The sequence below is a fragment of the Anabrus simplex genome, chromosome 1 (assembly GCF_040414725.1).
Source record: "Anabrus simplex isolate iqAnaSimp1 chromosome 1, ASM4041472v1, whole genome shotgun sequence".
In the NCBI taxonomy this organism is placed as follows: domain Eukaryota; kingdom Metazoa; phylum Arthropoda; class Insecta; order Orthoptera; family Tettigoniidae; genus Anabrus; species Anabrus simplex.
The window spans coordinates 1,318,558,653-1,318,579,003 of record NC_090265.1 but is presented as its reverse complement, the minus strand read 5'-3'; the positions used below and the strand labels follow the sequence as shown (position 1 = coordinate 1,318,579,003).

At 38.7% G+C, this 20,351-nt stretch overlaps 1 protein-coding gene across 1 annotated transcript in view; it reads right to left on the bottom strand.

The window, feature by feature from the left end:
* LOC136878592 (bone morphogenetic protein 1) overlaps positions 1-20,351 on the bottom strand; it is a 148,284-nt gene that overhangs the window by 84,376 nt on the left and 43,557 nt on the right. Inside the window, exons 5-8 of the mRNA XM_067152094.2 lie at positions 12,836-13,032; positions 11,462-11,690; positions 11,087-11,304; positions 288-470 (exon numbers count right to left, since the gene is read on the bottom strand). Coding sequence (XP_067008195.1) covers positions 288-470; positions 11,087-11,304; positions 11,462-11,690; positions 12,836-13,032 — 827 coding nt within the window. The remainder of the gene's footprint in view (positions 1-287; positions 471-11,086; positions 11,305-11,461; positions 11,691-12,835; positions 13,033-20,351) is intronic.

Below are 20,351 nucleotides of genomic sequence, written 5' to 3'. Positions count from 1 at the left end.
TTACTTAAAAATTCAAGATCACATTATATTATTTTCATTATTTGTTACTTAGTAACAATTACAATAATAATAGTAGCCTAATTTGTATAGTAAATAAAAAAATGGGACATTTACTTCCTGATTACCTCCATAAGGTTAGCATTGATTTTCTCTTCGTTTTCTTTAGACTACATGGTCAGGTGAACTAACCGAGGAAATGAATTTAATGGAATGGTTTATGAGGAAATTTCTAAAGCAGGGAGTTTGATTTGTACACAGGCACCATCTAATTATCAGCTCTTACTCACCTGCAGGATCCCCCTCTACTGCGAATACTTCAAAGTTGAGCAGAATCTTATATTTTGGCCGGACTGTGACAAACCAGTTGCATGTTTTACTAGCAACACCTTTAGCGGGGCCATCGTAGTGGAGAGGATAGTTTGGACTAGAAATGACCCCATATTCGGAGCTGCTGGCATTGCTGCCACAATCTGAAATATAATGTATAGCGTATGATTAAATAACTTCCATGTATGCACCTCACTGACTACACATCTGATATCCAGTTCTGATTTCCACTGTAGTGATATTTGTGTGCATACTCATACATACAAACGATACCACCCATTAAAAAATCTCAACCATTTACAAGGACACGCTTGTCACATTTACAGTGCAAAACATAACTGCTGTGTAATATATCTTAACAGACATACAATTCACATCTCTGGCATGATACAAAATTAGAGGAAAATACATTATACAGTGTTTATAATTTCAGTAAAACTGGCATTTTCCTCATTATGATGTGGTCAATGTAATTAATACTAAATGAATGATTTTAAATGCATTTAATTGTTCCTTCTTTCTTTCAGTTCAAAATTAATATAAGAGGAAGTAAAAAGTAAATCTAAACGAATATAATTAACCAATTTTCCGTCAAAACATAGAGATGGTGATTTCTTTTACATGTGGTGACTGGTGCAGTATAAATTTATATAACATATATACCAGAATAAAATATGTGGTTAGTTGATGGAAAATTTCCACAATATTATTGTTAATTATTACAGAACTGGCATTCAATCTTGTAAAAGTATAACTATAATGATGATGTAAGTTCAAATATTTGTTTTATTAAATGCATAGAATGTGTCTTATTTCCACTATACAAGAATTTTCTTGACAAGAGATTAGTACAGTACCTTAATAAATGTTAAATGCTTTAAAACAATAGTTCTTCAAGATTCGAGCAACGACATACAAGGCAAAGTATTAGCAAGGATTTCAGAAAAGAGGGTACAATCATTGATGGGAGATAAGTTGTTTGAAAATCAACGCAGTTACAAGCTGCCTTGATGAATATAATGTGGAATATCCAGATAATAGCCTGAACACTGTCACTGCATATCCAAATGTATTAAGATTTCCAACTCGAATGGAGGTCGTGAAACTGACCATATTTCAGGTCTATCATCGACCACCACTTCCCTAACTTTGTGAATTAACTCACCGATGTTCTTCATCATTATTTTTAGACGCTTTGAAAGGGATGAACATGAAATACTCCCTAAACATTACAGGGCTGGACAGGAACAAGTGTTAGCGATATGAGGTAGTGTAGAAAAGAAAGTGGGTCGTCACGGTCATTCCGTTCTCAATCGGCAGCTTTTGAGATTTGCTTTTGTTCCTCATTTCACTTGAAAGCTATTAACGGCGCGTGCCTTCTCTTCCAGTAACAGGTTGTTGTCCAGTTGGTCCCGACAATAAACTTACACACAGTTACTTGTTCTAAAATTACTAAAAGGAACTAAAAATCGAGCGCACTGTTTTATGTACTAAGGTACACTGAAGTCGTTGTGGTGGTGGTATGGTCGTTAATCCATGCTCCCTAATTGAAACCCTCGGTTTCCCCATTTAGATGCCTCTTTCGAAAAGCAGGAACTGCCGACCTTGGATTTAACCTACAACCCACACTCGTAGAGAAGGAAAACTCTTTTGCAGCAAGGATGTTTCAAGGATGCCCTCAGGTGTCAGACGGTGCGCCTGAATGTTTGGAATTTGAGTAAAGCCGTGCTTCAAAGTAACGATGAGCGATAACCTGATTTGTGAGTCTCAGTGTGATTTGAAACCGCGATTTTATGGTATCAGTTATTTTTAAACGCCGGACCGCCCATGCTACTAGTTATTTATAGCTTGTGATCTCGAGAGGACCTTGTTATTGTCTTCTTCTAGGCGCATAAACATGATATATTTTGCATCTAATTTCGTTATATTGGACATGCTTAGAACCAACCAATATGTCAAAAAAAGTTTTTTTTTTGCTAATTGCTTTACGTCGCACCGACACAGATAGGTCTTATGGCGACGATATCAAAAAAAATGTAGGACCAACATTGGCAAGAGTCGTGTTCTATACCGTAACCGATTACTTGGCATGTGCTAGAAAATGAAATTCAACATATTTGTTTGGTACAAGTGAAAAATGCAATGATGGATAACTGTATTGTCGACCCACTAAAGGTAAGGTTAGACTTACCAATGTACCTTTTCGTAGATGCAAAATCATTCATCACTTGAGCAGGTATAGAAAGCACTATATTACCCGAAAGTAAAAAGTTATTTGTTGAAAGAAACTGAATTAATCTAAAACAGAGCAAATATGCCAATGAAACAATTATTTGCACATGTTTGTTTGTATTCTAGGTGAATCCCATGAATCAAGATGCAATTTGAATGCGCACTTATAAAATAATACCACATTATGAATCAACGTGACAGTTTGTTAAAAATGATATTACTAGCGATGACGAGGTTTAAGTTACTTATATGTTAGAAAGGAATATGCTCATTTTTCTAAATACTCTATACTTACAATAATTTTATTATATTTTGAAAATTAAATTATAAAAGTCCATACAGGTGGCAATCATGGTGATGCTCCTTCCTTGATCACATCGCTTCGCGTGGATACCGATACGTCAGAACTTCTCGTGGCTGATCACAGTCACTGTTTGTGTAGTAACATTCACGAGGTCGGTGTATGGACACGCTGTAATCACAATGGAGTGAAACTTTGAAATTACGGCTGATCACAGTGACAGCGTAGGAAGTAACAGTCGTTATTCGTGATTTTTAGATATCTGTTAAAAGATCGCAGTTCGTGAAATATCGCCCATCACTACTGCACCCACCCCTTTTCATAGAGTCTCCGGCGATAAATCTACAGGGGCGTTATCTGGGTTAAAATCAAGTGGGCATCAAAATATATAAGTAACTTAGCAGCATAAAGGGTAGGTCATATAACTACGATCGAATGAGAACCATCTCTTAAAATTCTAACAACTAAAAGGGTTTATTATAATCTTGATGATGATGAAAAATGACGCAAATATACAAGGCGAATACATAATCGAATTTCACATAGTTAATCTTTGGATTGTCGAGCATTGTTCAAATTGTAGGGATAAGACCGAGTATAACCATTCAAGAAGAATCAGTTTCATGACTTCACGTGTATGGAACATTAAGTGTTAGTCACTGAAGCTACTCCCAATTTTACTGGACGAACAAAGTCATAATACTCAAATATAAGAAATCTGAGTGACACCTAATCTAAAATCGATTTCACACTGGAATAACCTTAGATCATATAACTTAAACAAACATAAACTTCAGATGACTTGCGTTCAAATCCAACCCTGACCCGTATATTCATGAACCCATCGTACCAATGGTAGACACCATTGTCGAAGCTGAATGACATCACAACAAAATAAAATACGTAAACACTCAAGAGAAGTGTACAACACCAGTGAAACACTAATCACCAGTCCCAACATTGTGAGACTGCCAGTCACACATCCAGAACCAAACCCAGGATCTCCGACGTGCTCAGAAGACCTGAAATCCCTACTTAATAACTCTAGATGCACGAAAAACAATTAAGAAAAAGAAAACCAGGTCATTGATTTTTGACGTCTATCTAAGTCGCCTGAGGAAATGAATCAATTAGAACTCAACGCAGGAACAAATACTAGAAACCTATTACACGTCACAAATACGGGGCACGATCTTAGGTTGCGGGGTCGAAGGCACAAAAAATACAAGAGGCTCACTCTTAAATACCAGTCCCCAGGTCTACTCACCCTCTCGGCCGTAAGTGTGGCAACGGGACATAACTTGACACTGTCAAGGGAAGAACAATTCCGTCCCTTTAAAATATCACTTAAACACATCAATTCGCTTCATAAACTAAACACCCTCATTTCAACGAGGTGATTCATAATTCATTTCTTATTTCTCCATTCAAAAGCCTTCACATGTGTTCAACCACAATCTAACTTCGAAAATCCACACCGTGAGTTCTGACTTCAAATCCATTCTAACATCGTCGCCTGACGCATTTTCAGCAGACTATTTCCTTTTCTTGGCACACAATCTTTCGCACAGCTGGTCCTATATTAACCCAGCAAACACAGAAATCTAAATAACAAACACTGGTTTCTATTATTATTATTATTATTATGAATCTTTTAAAATGGGCCTAATCTCTACCTGATGGGCCTACGTGACTTACATGGTCACGAATTCGTTACTTTACACTTACTTCATGACAATAGAAACTCACACATTAATTACAAACCAGCACAATTGTAACTTCACACAATGCACAGTGTAATTAGGGTCCGACAGTTATCGAGAACACATGTTACAGACGTTCGCAATAAAAATGGGAACTAGCTATATATTTCATTGGAGGTCGTCGCTTTGGCTCTCTGGATGATTTCACACCAAAATGTCTTCCTTCACACGGGATAATATATACAAATATTTCTTGGCATTCATGATAGATCAGCCGGTTGACTACCAGCCCATCTTACACAAGCAATTCCATGAACTAATGATACTCACCATTATATGATAATAGCAGTATTTTCAAAATAAAATGAAAAGAAAAACCATCCCACAAAAAAATTCCCCCACATCTACAAATTAAGTCACTCAGAATTGTTACTAAATAAACTGTGCCATGACTTTGCACATTTACAATTTAATAAATTAAGAATCCTTATCAATTAATAGCTGCAACATTCTAAAATGAATTTTCCGTACCCTTCACGTCATACATAATAGAATGGCATTACTCAGTCTTATTGTCCCTCGATGACTCCTCGGTTAGCTACGGGACGTCCATCCTGGGGTTTAGTGTTGACTCATGTCCACGTTGATAGCTATTGATTCCATCTGCTGGCTGCGACCGCTCAACTCCATAGTCCTGGGCACTGGAAATCTTCAGTATATATAGCACAGTTAATACCCGTTCCGTTCGTCTGCGTCATCGCGCACTAATCGACCCGATCTTTGATTCAATGTCCCGGAATCAAATAGATTAATACAGGGTATTTATAATCGTATCGTACATTTATTGATAGCACGACTCCGAATTAACCTCTGTATCACTGCTCATACTGATACTTATAATATTACCCGTCTCCCTTCTTTGTCTCGGGCGACGGAAGTAATAATAATAATTCTATGAGTTCAATTTATTGTTCAAAATCGTCGAAATTTTCTACCGTGCATTTAATTTTATCTCTCCTCTTAGTTGTATTCAGACACCACTCAAATTAATTCGTTTTGACTATTCTCTGCATAAACAGTACTCACAAAAAAGGAACCTAGAGCCCGATACCGACACACATCTGTCCGACTGCCCTGGGTGACGCCACCAAAGCCTAATATGAGCTGAGAAGATTCCCTCTCTCAAATTCCCTATACACCCTGTTCTCGGTGTATTTGAGACACAATAGTGCGATAATCAGGTGACCAGTGATATTATAATATAGTTAAGACACCCCCATACAAAATCTGATCGTAGAATGTCCTGTAATAAAGAAAAACTGTCTCCAAATTTCTGCTCGTCACAGGACTCCCCTTGTCAAGTGGGTGTGAAGACAGTTAACACATGGGCTCTGTAACTTCCCACTGTTATGTAACCATCTATTTCTTCTATTAACAGAAGATTATCACCATGGGATTTCACACACTCTAAATATATTCACAACTCCCGAACAGCTCCTTTGAATCGTTGAACAGTGTAGTATTACTAAAATCGTTCATTTCTTTATTATAGAAGACGAAGTTCGTAATGCTGTTTTAAAGATGGTTCCCAGATTACGATGTTAAAAGGTGTACCTCTTCCAATCACCAAAAGCATGTGGTGGGGATAACTTTTCCCTTATTTTCATCCAGGGTTCCCTAGCTTTGCTTGGGGAAATACTTTCTAGCCACACCCGAGACGTACCAAACTTCGAGTTCTCGCAACCTTGCTACCAGACAAAGAAATGCGCGTCCACTTGATCACTAGTCCTTGGTTCATGTCCCTGTCGAGTACACTACTTCAAAGACCTTCCAAATTCTTTGCTGCCGGATGGGGATGGAATGGCTGTAGCGGCTACACCTATGGTAGAAAGACTGACTAGACAGTAATAAAAGTGAAAGTTAAGCTCGTTGGAATAGAAAGGAAAAAATAAATGAAAGTATAACTGCACAGCAACCTCTGTGACAAATTGGGATAAACCTCGTTAGCCAATCTCTATTCCGAGGAAAATCTAGTCTTCGTCATTAACGAGCACGCAAGCTTCCACAACATCGTCAAAGTCTTGGTATGTCTCCAGGAGACAAATTAGTATGACGATCTGCATAATCAACTTTCATCATAGCTACTCTCTGAAAAAGGATATTATGATTTGTATGGACGGATCAGTATCCAGCGTTGACGCAAAATTGGGTTCAGAATGATTGTAAACTGTATTATAATTACGTTCTAGCAGGAGAAAGCATAATCAATTTTAAAACGGAATTTGAAAGCTTTATCTATCAGGATAACAGCTCCATAAACTACTAACTTCAAAGAAAGCTGTCTTTTTCATAGCTCCCAAATCTACAATCTAAATGATCAAATATACAAGGTATTATCGTCAGAAATTTTCGTAGTGGAACCGAAATGTTGAAATCGTAAATAATGCCTAGCTATACAACTTACGATATTACTAACTCCTTTTACCTTGCAGTTGTCACTATACTGTATTCAGTCTTCAGCGCCTGCGCACGGAATTATTATGTCTTCGTCAATAACGTTGTTCAAATGATCAATAAATTGCCTATTTAGTTACCGAACGTGCATTCAAACCGACACATTCACAATTTTACGAACATTTAAAAGGACAATTATGCACAAGCGGCGTAATTACGTCCTAACGTATTGGTATTTCTGTTCACTTCTAGGCCTTTTCCATCCGTTGACACTTAGTTGAGTGGGTTGCGGTTATTGTATTTGGTACTTCATTGGGAGTTTGGAGTAGAGGCTGAATTTAGGATATATTGCCCACTTCCAGTGAAACCAGCATCCACTGAATTAAGGTCTGGTGATCTGGGGAGGGGGAGCAATTGATGGGTCAACGTCATCCAATCCACCTATACGAGGAAATATCTGATCCAAATGATCGCGCACTAAGCGGTTTGCGTGGGGTGGTACGCCATCGTGTAAAAACGCCATGGTTCTGCGTAATTGAAGCGATATATCCTCTAAAAGCTCCAGTAACGTACCTATGAGAGAAGATCCAGGTAGGCTGCACCGATCAACCATGCAGTTCCAAGTTACCGACCTGCTACTACACCCATCCAGGTATTAATTGATAACCAGTGCTGTAAGTTGCCTTGACGTAATGCGTGGGGGTGTAGCCCATGCGTGAGTGGCGTGCATATTATGCACTCCTTGTCGCGCGAAAATTTCCTCATCTATCACCAATACACTACGCAGAACCAAGATGGTGCACCACATCATGAAAGCCGTTTAGTGCGTGACAGAAAGTCTGGATTGCGTGCTTGATCAGTTAACCAGTGGAAGAAATCCACTCTTGGTTGGTAATCTGCTGGTGAGAGATACTGCATCCGTTGAATATGATAAGGCTGCATTCGTTCTTCATGCAGTGTCCTACGCACGGTCCAAGTTAATACATCAACGGCACGTGTTATACTACGCGTACTTCACCCGGGATCATCGTCTACTATTTCCAGGATGTCTTCTTCCGTGTCTAGGGTTGCACGTGGCCCTTCTGGTCCTCGATTTTCATAGCATGATGCAACACAACCAGTATCGTGAATACGCTGTACTACAGCGGGTATCGTTGCTGGGTTCGGCACCCATCTGTTAGGAAGCCTTTTCCGATAGATTCGCGTAGCGCGACGCGCATTCTGTTGTGGCTCACCATACGCTAGGAGCATATCAAGGTATTTGTGATTTTCATACAATCGCATCGTTCAAATACTACTACTTCATAACTCGCGTGCGACTAGTACGGACGATAATTCGCCTCTTGACAGGTGTTATTCAGGCGAAGATGAGGCAGGCAGCTCATAACTCTATTCCGGTTTCAGGAGGGGGAGAGAGCCCGTCTAACCGCATCCCCACGGATAGGAACAGCAAAGCTTCGAACTGGCACGTGACACTTCTAGCACTGTTGCCGAACTGCTTACGTTGAATGTTCTCCCACAGGGAGATTTCATTAAAATGGATATTTGGGAAAATCACTCGCCGTATTCAGAAACATCCCGGACCCTATTTCTTCATTTTGTTGAAATGCACAACATAGTGCAAACACAAAGACAATAGGACGTCCAGTTAGCCTGCTAGAAATCTCTAAATATCCTAAGGTAAAAATATCCCGCTAAACCACGCACATTTTATTATGTAACTAGGTGTAGTACCCGGCGTTGCCTGGACAATGTTTGAATGTTTACCTTCAAGATTTGTATTATTTCTTAATATAATGTGTGAAGTCACAATTGTATGTATTTATCTGTTGCGCTCTTGATATGGTGTAAATTATTCCAACTGTCATTAAGGCTATCACCAATCAGCCTTGCGAACCCAAAATGTGTCGATTTAACATTAACCTCGGTCATTTTAGACTGTTTATTTTTCACCCCATCTCAGCCCCTGCCCAATGGAGTCTGAAAGACGGAATGTGGATTTAAACGGTGTCCGGAGTGTCACAATTCATCTCAGTGACATAAAAACAATGGATTCGACATTAATATAGGTTATTTTCCATTATTTTGCTTGCTTTTACAATGCCCTTTTCCCCTTCTCAATATGGACACATACAGACAGCAGACACATGTTATACAACATATGTTATAAAACATAAATGAAGGACTATGATATTTTGTGCATTAAATTTGAAAAAGTTCATACAAGTGTTTTAGGACATATAATATTTTTGGTATTTCCGTCTTCTGAAAAAAAAAAGAAACACATTTTTCGGCTGTCACACTCATGAGTATGCAACATATAACTGGGTATGTGAAAAACATGGATTTTCCAGATTTAATCCACACACTTGAAACGATTGACCTTGTGAAATGCGAACGGATAACTGCAGTCTTTTTAAATGAAATATCATGTCTGTGGGAAAGATGGGAACATGTGACGCCTAATTGTTTTTTTCTGCAGTGCTCCACTCTTATATCTACCAATTGTTGCGCGTTTAGGAGACATGGTTATTTTGACGGAGGAAACAACAACAGCTTTAAGCAAAGCAACAATATTGTTAATTATATATTTTTAAATGTAGTATAGCACAGTTTACAATTTACGTACAAAGAAATTACGCACCATTTTAACAGTTTCTAATTAGTGCTGTTAGATCTACCAATTACACACATTTTGTTTCTTTTGCCTTCACTACATGGAAATCATGAAGAAGATGTGCACTCTACTTTCTATTCACTACATTGCCTAGGTCACAGAGCCTGTCCATACAGTCAGCCATCTTTATTTTCACGGTCATGAACCTCCTACCAAGAAAACTACTTTATCAAACACGGCGGCATGTTCCCATCCTTCTACTGTATATACTGTATTTCTTACCGGACAATCATACAGCGTAACTCGCTGTCGCCTAGTGACAGTGTGTCCACCAAGTCGATCCACTCTTAGTGCGGATTTACAATTAAAATTAATTAATTATAATTACTCATCATTAAAAAACTAGCCATCGGATTTCGTTCAAACCACTTCCTAAACCGTCTCAGGAGTAATAAGAGCAAATTGTGAAATTTTCAGCGAAATCAGGTCAGTAGTTTTTGAGTCCCGTCGAGACGAACAAACAAAAATATTCATTTGTATATATTACAAGAAGATATGCCCGTATTTCAACTCTTATTGAACTGGGGCATCGTGTGTTCACGGCTGCCTAGTTATACTCCACCCACCCTGTATACTATGCAATCAAACCAAACCAACTCCCATGGCGCAGAAGCCCCGGAGGGCCATGGGGTACCAAGTGACCGCTACTTGGCCCAAAGGCCTGCAGATTATGAAGTGTCGTGTAGTCAGCACGACGAATCATCCCAGCCGTTATTCTTGGCATCTAGAACGAGACCGCCATCTTAAAGTCAGATAGCTCCTCAACTGTAATCACATATGCTGAGGAGACATCAAGCCAGCTCTTACATCCAGGTAAAAATCCCTGACCTGGCCTGGAATCGAACCCGGGGCCTCTTAGTACGTTGCAGACCACTATTCAACCACATCATAAAAAGTGTCTATCTAACATTAATGCTGGTAGTCCACAGAACATATAAAATGTTCCCTGTTCAGAAATGATGGATTATTCTGTCGCCGTCCGTTTCCGTTAACTTAATTATTCATACGTCTTTTAGACATACTTGTCGCTTACAAATCACGTCTGCAAAGACATCATATCACATGTACTTTTCTGAGGACTGTTCATATGACCTACACGAAGAGCGACAGAAGCATCCTCGTACGACGTCTGTTCATTTACCATTTTCTAAAGTTAAATCCTTGAAAAACCTTTCATCGACGTAGCTATTGTGTTACCGAATGCTCTTTTTCAGAGTAAGCTATACTTACGTCAATAAGTCTAAATATCTGCTTACCGTTATATGATAAGGAAATAGTTCAGTTGATCGTAAATCAATCTAATAACTACCATTGGAAAATATCAGTACTGAAATGCTGAATAAAAATAAAAAAATTGGGGGAAGGAGAAAGGAGTACTCCTCAGCATCTTACCTCCAAATATTGATTTGGCACCATCAAAGGTGTACCTAGCTTTGAAGCCACTGAAGACACCTTCTTGATCCGAATGAAGAATAATTTTTACACCTACAGCACCACGATTAGATTCAATTGGCCCAGGTGCTGTCATACCACAATAGCGCCCTATGAGCTTTTCTGTACCATCACGGAACATTATGTACATCTCTAGCCAGTCTTCTTGACATGTAGCCCTTGAAAAAAATCAAGAGTAATATTAATAATATCAGTAAATTTAAACAAATCAAATTGGTTTCAAAATGGCAATGTGAAAAAATAACTTCCGCTTTCAAGATTTTATTGAATAGACAGTTAATCAATCATTAGTATAAAATTTGCCGTTCCACTCACCCATACGAGCCAAATGTTGCATTTGCTGAATCTGCTCGAACTTTGAAATTATCAAATACTAACGTTACTTGCTCGTTGGGTGTTGCTAAAAACAGGTACGTGCAATTTGTTTCGCTAGGGTAGTTGGAGGGATAACGCGGAGAGTTGAATTCTCCTTTCTTTCTACTCGAACTTCGATACGTGAATGTACAGCTACCATCAGGAGCTGCTGTACCTGGTATCCGATACTCTGAAACAGTAAGTATTATAATATGATGATTAAAAGTAGGAAGATGATGTAACGTAAATATTTATAGAACAAACAATTTATCATTCTTCTAGTTTACACAAGTGAATACTTCCTACTTTAAGCAAACAGAATCACTTTTCTTCTTTGCCTTTTTGTAATTGCTAGTGGTTTAACGAAATCACAAACTTGGTCAATTTAGGCTGTATACTGCAAAGAAATGAAGGTATCGGGTAAGTGGCTGTGCGATTAGGGTCGTACAGCTATGGACTTCCATTCGGAAATAGTCGGTTCGAACCCTACTGCCGGCAGCCCTGAAGATGGTTTTCCGAGGTTACCCATTTTCATACCAGGCAAATGCTGGGGCTGTACCACAATTATTAAGGCCATGGGTGCTACCTTCCCACTCCTAGCCCTTTCCTGTCCCACCATCGCCATAAGACCTATCTGTTGGCTGCGACGTAAAGCAAGTTGTTTGTGAAATTAAGGTTTGTACTTGCACAATGCTATCTGCAACCTTCTCAGATAAATGTGTGGTATCCCTGATTCTCTTTTTTTGGCAGCATAGTTCTTATACGCCCTGTATAGACATGATATAGACTACAGATTCCTCAATGAAATTAATTCGAGTCTTGATTGGGTTTGTAACGGAATGGACTTGTTAAACATCGATGTAAATTCATGGTTAGCAGTTGGGAATATTTGAAGAGATGGCTTGCATTTCAACATAAGAGGTTACTCGCAACTCAGCGGCTTGTTATATTCAGCAGTAGACAGCCTCCAAACAGGAAACGTATAGATAAGAAGAGCAGTGGACAATCACGAATTCCACGACGAGTGGCAGATGTGGGGTAAGTACACCAACAGGTATTCCTCAAGGGAATTATAAATAATTGATGTTGAATATCACCATCATCATCACCATCGGGATTGGGGGCTGGCCATAAACGTGCGCTACTTATTCGTTCCCCGAAAACGTTATGCAATGTAGTCGTTGAGTTACGCATTACGTTTGTGATGTCAATAAAAAACAATTCTGTTCGCTATATTCCTTCATTTCTGTTCAAATATATACAACGTTAAATGTTAGCACTATTTATTCAAGAGAATAATTATGGACAAAAATTATTTAAAATCATTTTGTTTACCTGTTTCAAAGGTGTATTTTGCTTTGAAACCCTGTCCCTGAAGTTCACCACTACTGAAGATCATGGCGAGGCGGGGACCATCTGACACTAACACACCAGGCTTGCTTTCCTCTCCACACATCTCGTAATCGAATTTATCGTAAGAATCTGTTGTTTCCTGACCTTTGAGGTATAGTTTTAGGTAACCGTCCGTACAGCTGTAACATTCAAATATGTTTATATCAAGAAAGTAAATTTAACTAAGTAAAAGATAGACTTTGATAAAGTTCAAAACCAAACATGATTGAGGGAAGACTTTGTTGATAGAGAACCTAATTATGATATTGAATTATTTGATGTTTTCCATGATTTCTAGTTTGAAAATTTGTATGACGTTAAATATTGCAACAAAATAATATGAATCGTGTGTAACAGCAGATCGAATGTTAAAATTCCTTCTCCACTATCATCGTCATCACATTTATCTCCTGATCAATTGCATATTGTAATTTAAAACGCGTCTAAGTGCCAGAATGTAAAATCAGAGAAAAGAAGAAAACATATTTTATTACACAGTAAGGTTTTAAAACTAATTACCACACAAGTTTTACAAAAAAGGTACATAGAAGCATATTCAAAGAAAAAGTACTTGCCAAATTTGAACACAGTCTATCCAACTACTGTAAGACAAGGAGACCAAACCAGAACCTCCTTTCCTCGAAAACTATACGAGATACGAAGCCAATTCATAAAAACCTCTTTTCTGCTAAATCGAAATTTAAGTACACTTGGCAATGTGTATTTTACAATAGGACTAACTGCTTATGCAGCCTACTCAATTTTAAGGGTCCCAGGTGTACATTTTTTCCTAACATGCTGTACATTTTCTCTCGCTACGTGGTCCGCTTAAAGGATAATGTGATACTTATTCTATGTGTTAATTGAAAGTATCAGTTATAAGCTTACCAACTTTGAACTCCATCAATCAAGTAGACGTAGACAGGAAAACATACTGACATTCATTATCGCTACCAGTTTTTCTTCAATCACGGTTCTCGTGGGAACACTTGATATTGATGATACGTAGCCTGTGGTCATCGGATTTATGTTTGCTTTCAAATCGCGAAAGAAATTTCAAAATCCGTTCAGTAATTTCTGAGATTATCCCTTACAGACAACCAAACTCCCAATCTCTCTTTATCTATATATATATAAAGTAGCTTGTCCTGACTGACTGACTGATTCATCATCGCCGAGCTAAAACTACTGGACATAAAGAGATGAAATTTTGGGGATATATTCATATTAAGACGTAGGTGCTCGCTAAGAGAGGATTTTTGGATATTCCTTCGCTAAGGCGGTGAAAACGGGGGTGAAATTTTAAAATGAGTTGCTCTATATCTCAAAACTTTAAAAGTTTACAGATGTAAAAATTGGTATTTAGAATCTTCTTTAAAAATAAGGAAACACGTATTTTTTTTGTTTTCAGAAAATCCCAATAGGAGGGGTGAAAATAGGGAAAAATGGGTTGAATGCCTTTAATCAGGATACCGGTACCTATATCTCAGAAACTGAAGATATTACAGACCTGAAAATTGGTACTTTTGACCTCATTTAAAAATAAAGAAACACGTATTTTTTTGTTTTTGGAAAATCCAATTAATGGGAGGGTGAAAAGGGGGTGAATTTTTAAAATGAGTGAATCTATATCTCCAAACCTTTAAAGTTTGCAGATGTAAAAATTGGTATTTAGAACCTTCATTAAAAATAAAGGAACACGTATTTTTTTGTTTTCGGAAAATCGCAATAGGAGGAGTGAAAAGGGGATAAAAAGTGGTTGAATGCCTTTAATGAGGCTACTTATATATCAGAAACTGAAGATATTACAGACCTGAAAATTGGTGTTTGGGATCTCCGTTAAAAATAAAGAAACACGTATTTTTTGTTTCTGGAAAATCCAATTTAGGGGGGGGGGGGGTGAAAAGGGAGTAATATTTTAAAATGAGTGTATCTATCTCAAAATGTTTAAAGGTTATATATGTGAAAATTGGTATTTAGAATCTCCTTTAAAAATAAATAAACACACGTATTTTTTTCGTTTTTGGAAAATCCAAATATTGGGGGGTAGAAAGGGGGGAGGGTAAATTTTTTAAAATGAGTGTGTATACATCTTAAAACTTTAAAATTTACAGATGTAAAAATTGGTAGTTAGAATGTCCTCTAAAAATAAAGGAAAACGTATTTTTTGTTTCCTGTAAATCCCAATAGGAGGGGTGAAAAAGGGTGAAAAATGGGTTGAATGCCTTTAATGAGGATACATATATCTCAGAAACGAAAGATATTACAGAACTGAAAATTTGTATATGGGATCTCCTTTAAAAATAAAGAAACACATATTTTTTAGTTTTGGAAAATCCAATTAATGGCGGTTAAACAGGAGTGACAAATTGGGTGAAATTTTTGAAAGATTATATCTACAGAATATCTTGGAAACGTAAAATGTTACAGACGTAAAAAGTGAGTGTTTGTAATCTCCTGTAAATCTAAAGAAACATAGGTGATTTGTGTTTGGAAACTCCACTTAAGGGGAACTCAAAAGGGGTGAAATTTTAAAATGAGAATTTTTACAGTTTATCTCAAAAAACGTAACATGTTACAGAAGTGAAAAATGGTTTTTTATCTCTATTAAACATAAAGAAACGTGTATTTTTAGCTTTCGGAAATACCACTTGGGTGGAGGGGGGGGGGTAAAAGTGACTGAAAATGGTGTTGAATTCTTTTAATTAGGCTACTGATATCTCAAAAATGAAGATGTTACAGACGTGAAATTTGATATTTGCAATCTGCTTTAAAAATAAAGAAACACGTATTCTCGGAAAATCCAATGAAGGGGGGGGGGGGGTGAAAGAATTGAAAAATTAATTGAATTAATTGAATGAGAATACATACATCTAATAAAAACTAAAGTTGTTACAGACGTGAAAATTCGTATTTGGATCTCCTTTAAAAACAAAGAAAAACGCGTTTTGGGGGGAAACCATCTTGGAGGGCGGGAGTGTAAAGGAGTTGAATTCCTTTCATGAGGACACATAAATCCAAAACTGAAGAATTTAGAGTCGTGATAATTGGTATTTAGAAGATCCTTTACTATTAAAGAAACAAGTATTTTTTGCGGGAAAATTCACTTAGGGGGGGGGGGGGGGGAGTAGTGTGAAATGAAGTGAAAAAAGTAAATTATTTTTATGGGGATACTTATATCTCAAAACTGAAGGTAATAGACGTGAACATTGGTGTTTGAAATCTTCTTTAAACATAAGAAACAAGCCTTCTTTTAATTTTTTTTGTGGGGGGGGGGGGGTGCCGGTAAATAAACTTAACGGCGGTGGGGTGTAGAAGGAGGTGAGACCAATTGATTTTACTGTTCTTAATGTACTTATAAGGATCTTCGGCAGCGCGCCGGCCTCTCACAGCTGGGTTCCGTGGTTCAAATCCCGTTCACTCCATGTGACATTCGTGCTGGACAAAACGGAGGCGGGACAGGTTTTTCTCCGGATACTCCGGTTTTCCTGTCATCATCCATTCCAGCAACACATAATAATAATAATAATAATAATAATAATAATAATAATAATAATAATAATAATAATAATAATAATAATAATAATAATAATAATTTTCCGGACCGTCGTAAATGTGCGGACCGCGCTGGAAACGGCTCCTGGACGGGTAATGACTAAGAATGCAGTCCGGCCGCGGGTTCAGTGCCTTCTAGGCACCCAATATGACACCACGCCGGATCTCCTGAAGGATTTTATCCATATTAAAAATGATAATAGGAAAAGATGGTAAAGATTTACGGACCCAACTGACCGGGAGGAATACCTGAGCCTAGCCCGGGAAGTACGAAATCGATTGCTGGAAAATAAGATTGAAAAATGGGAGGAAACATGCCGTAATCTAATAGAAAACGAGTCAGATCGGGAATTTTGGAGGGTTCTCGCAGAAAACGAGTCAGACCGCGAATTTCGGCGGATTATATATCTAAAACAATAAGCATTCAATTATAAATTTCAGTATAATACCGTAGCGAAGCACGGGTATCTTGCTAGTAGAGTAATAAACAAGTTACAGGATTGTAGGAACTTGCTGTGGATTGCTAGTGTGTGTGTGTGTGTGTGTGTGTGTGTGTGTGTGTGTGTGTGTGATGTGACTATCTGAATATATTCAATTAGCAGGTTTTAAAGGAAGAATAACCAAGTTACAGGAAGGTACCATCTCCAGATTTTTCAGTCTTGGCTGATATTAAAGTTACCTGTTACTACGGCTTGTTCATAGCTAAGCACCAGGTTGAAGAAACTAGCTTCGAAATCAACTAAGTTTATTGTGTCAGGCCGTTTCTAGACAGCTGGAAAGATGAATTCCGACGCACTAACTATTGTTTCATCGAATATTAAATATGGTCCCGTCCGAACGCCTTGCAATGATGTGCATATTACTGTACCTTTCAATTAATTTCTATAATGAAGGGTTACCCCACCCCTTTTCTATCAACATATCTATCCTAGAGGACTAGTTTGTAGCGATTAAATGGGACGGGGATAGTTGACATAAGTCTTCTTCTTCTTCTTGCCGTGCAGTCTTATATCGAAGTTTGGCAATTATTTTGACTATTCTAGTCTTTGAGTCTGCCACACGGAATAACGATATCGTGTTCGCCTCGAACCAGTCCCTCACGTCCTGCAGCCAGGAGCTTCTTCTTCGACCAGGTCTCCGTTGTCCTGAAAATAATGTTATTTGATTTATGTCCCACTAACTACTTTTACGGTTTCCGAAGACGCCAAGGTGCCGCAATGTAGTCCCGCAGGAGTTATTTTACGTGCCAGTAAATCTTCCACTCTAGGCTGACGTATTTTAGCACTTTCAAATACCACCGGACTGACCACCTGGATCGAACCTGCCAAGCTGGGGTTAGGAGGCAGTACCTCAACCGTCTGAGCCACTCAGCCCAGCCCGTAGTCCTGAGATCCTTCCCTGGATCGCCAACTGTAGGATCATGTTCTTTAAATGCTATTTTTCAGGGCGTCGACCTATAGAATTCTTTTGCCCCTACTTGCACCATGTGATATGAACCTGCGTGTAATTGGAGTGGAGGAAGTGGAGAGTGTTGAATGTGAGGAAAGGAACGTTAAGGCCTTAAGGACGACACAAACACCCAGTCCCCAGCTCAGGGATATTAATCATTTACAATTAAAAACCCCTGACCCAGCCGGGAATCGAACCCGGGGCCGACGGGTGACAGGCGGACGCGTTGCCCCCTACACCACGGGGCCGGACCTGAGGTAGGATCATGTACTTTGCATTCCGCATCACGTGCCCGAAATATTCATGTTTCCGCTTCTTGTTGGAAAGGAGCACTTCACTCTTTTTGTTTATTCGTTCCATCAGCTCAGTACTCCTTACACTTTCAGTCCACGAGATACGTAACATCCACCGGACGCTTCCAGTTTCTAGCACACCCTTCCATTCTATACAATAGTGTTAGAAATACATAACCGATGTCCACTTGCAACGTCAGATCTAGATTGAAATTGTGGTTGCTGAGGAGCTTCTTCATTTTATTAAGGTGTTTCATTCACGTTCTTGGTTTGATCTCTTGGCTGAGCTCCCATTGTTCATTCAGATTACAATGAAAGTACTTGCACTGTCGAGCACGCTTGATCCCCTCGGTGCCTAGCACGAGTGTGCCTGGATACGACTCAACTTTCGCTAAATACAAAACATGTATGTTGTTGTCATCATCAATTGCCCGTATTTCGTGGAGAGTATCTGTGTTTACAATAAAATTATGACAACATTGTACGCATTTTCTGCGGTGATGGAAGGGCGAAGGTAGGAATGACTGGACCCTCACGAAGCTCAGTGCCAATTAGTGGGCATTTCTCGAACTGTGTGGTGAGCTTATCTTACAAATAGATTTACAGCAACAGTGAGCACTCATCTCGACTTTCCGGAGAAAAAGACCACTGACTGTTACCAGACCACAACATACACGCGTAACATAACAATTAAAACCCAAAAAAAGAATTTTCAAACACATGGTAAACATGAGTCTTGAAATCCGTCATCAATTACTCATCATTTAATTAGTTCGGCCATTGTGCTAATAACATCTTTAGTCTCACTTCGAAGAAGAACCTCAATGCAACCATCATCTGTCCAGATTTTTGTAATGCCAAAGTTATCCTAGCTGCGTTTAATTTCCCTTATGAGGTAACGAGATTTTGTAAGTGATTCTGTTATCAACAGTTTGGCACCCATGAACAATTTCTTCACTCTCTACACACGATGTCGTTCAACACAGCGGACTAACTTCACTATTATGGGCCATCTACCACTTGCAACCACATCAGCCGATGACTGATGAAGACTTCCAATATTCAACGGCAGGGATCAATATTGTCTATTGCAAAATCAATATTTAAACACATTTGTCACTTTAGAATACACATCTCTGCGATCGTCGCTCACCCCATAAAGAGAAGACAATTTCTTGCGCTGTATTGCTCGGCTTCATTAAGCAGATCGTCTTGCCGAGCAATTCAGTATTACAATCGGGAGACCTCTTCTTTCTGCACTTTCAGTTCAGTTGAGATGGCACCCTTAAGGGTGAGCGATACTAGGGACTCCGCTGATAGGCTGATTACACTGGAAACGCTGGTAGCCCGCTGCAGGGGCGCTCGGAAGCTTTGAACGTACTGTACCTTCATATAGACTGATTCGGTGTGTAATAGAGTTTGTGCTGGTCATTTCGGTGGACAGAATACGATTTGTTACGCCAGTCACTTCCCAAGCATAATTTACTCAAGTACAACGCATGGTCTCACACAATTTGATTTCTCAGCATGAAAAGAGCACATGAGAAACTACTGGAAACTGCATCAAACGCAATAGTTTGTACATGGGTGGATGTAATACAACTTGCAACACCTCAAATACTCCATAGTACTACATAGTTCCGAACTAATGTCTACCCTTTAGTCCAGATCGCTTATACGAGGTCAGGAGTGAGGTGATATGAAATTATATGGTATGTTTTCACGGCCGGATGCCCTTCCTCACGCTAATATCAGTTGAGGAGCTAAGGAGGATGAAATGACTTATGGTGGATGCAATCGGTTAAAGAGGTAGAAAGAACTGGCTTTGGCCTATAAATAGAGCCCTGCACGGATGTGGATATCCGCGAAATTAGTGTCTTGGCGGATACAAACTGTATGGCAGTGCGGATAATAATGCTGATAATTTCTAAATAATGACCTTTATTGATTTTTACTCAGGTATACTCTTGTTTTTGCTTGTGGTTGGGCGTCCCTTGACATTTTTACGGCCGAGGAGTGATATATTAAAATTGTAAAATCCTTTTATTAACAACCATCTACTCAATACAATACAATACAATACAATACACTCATTGAATTATAAAATAATCATGAGGTGTCTTAAATAATGGAACATGTTTCGTTCGGCATAGCGAACATCA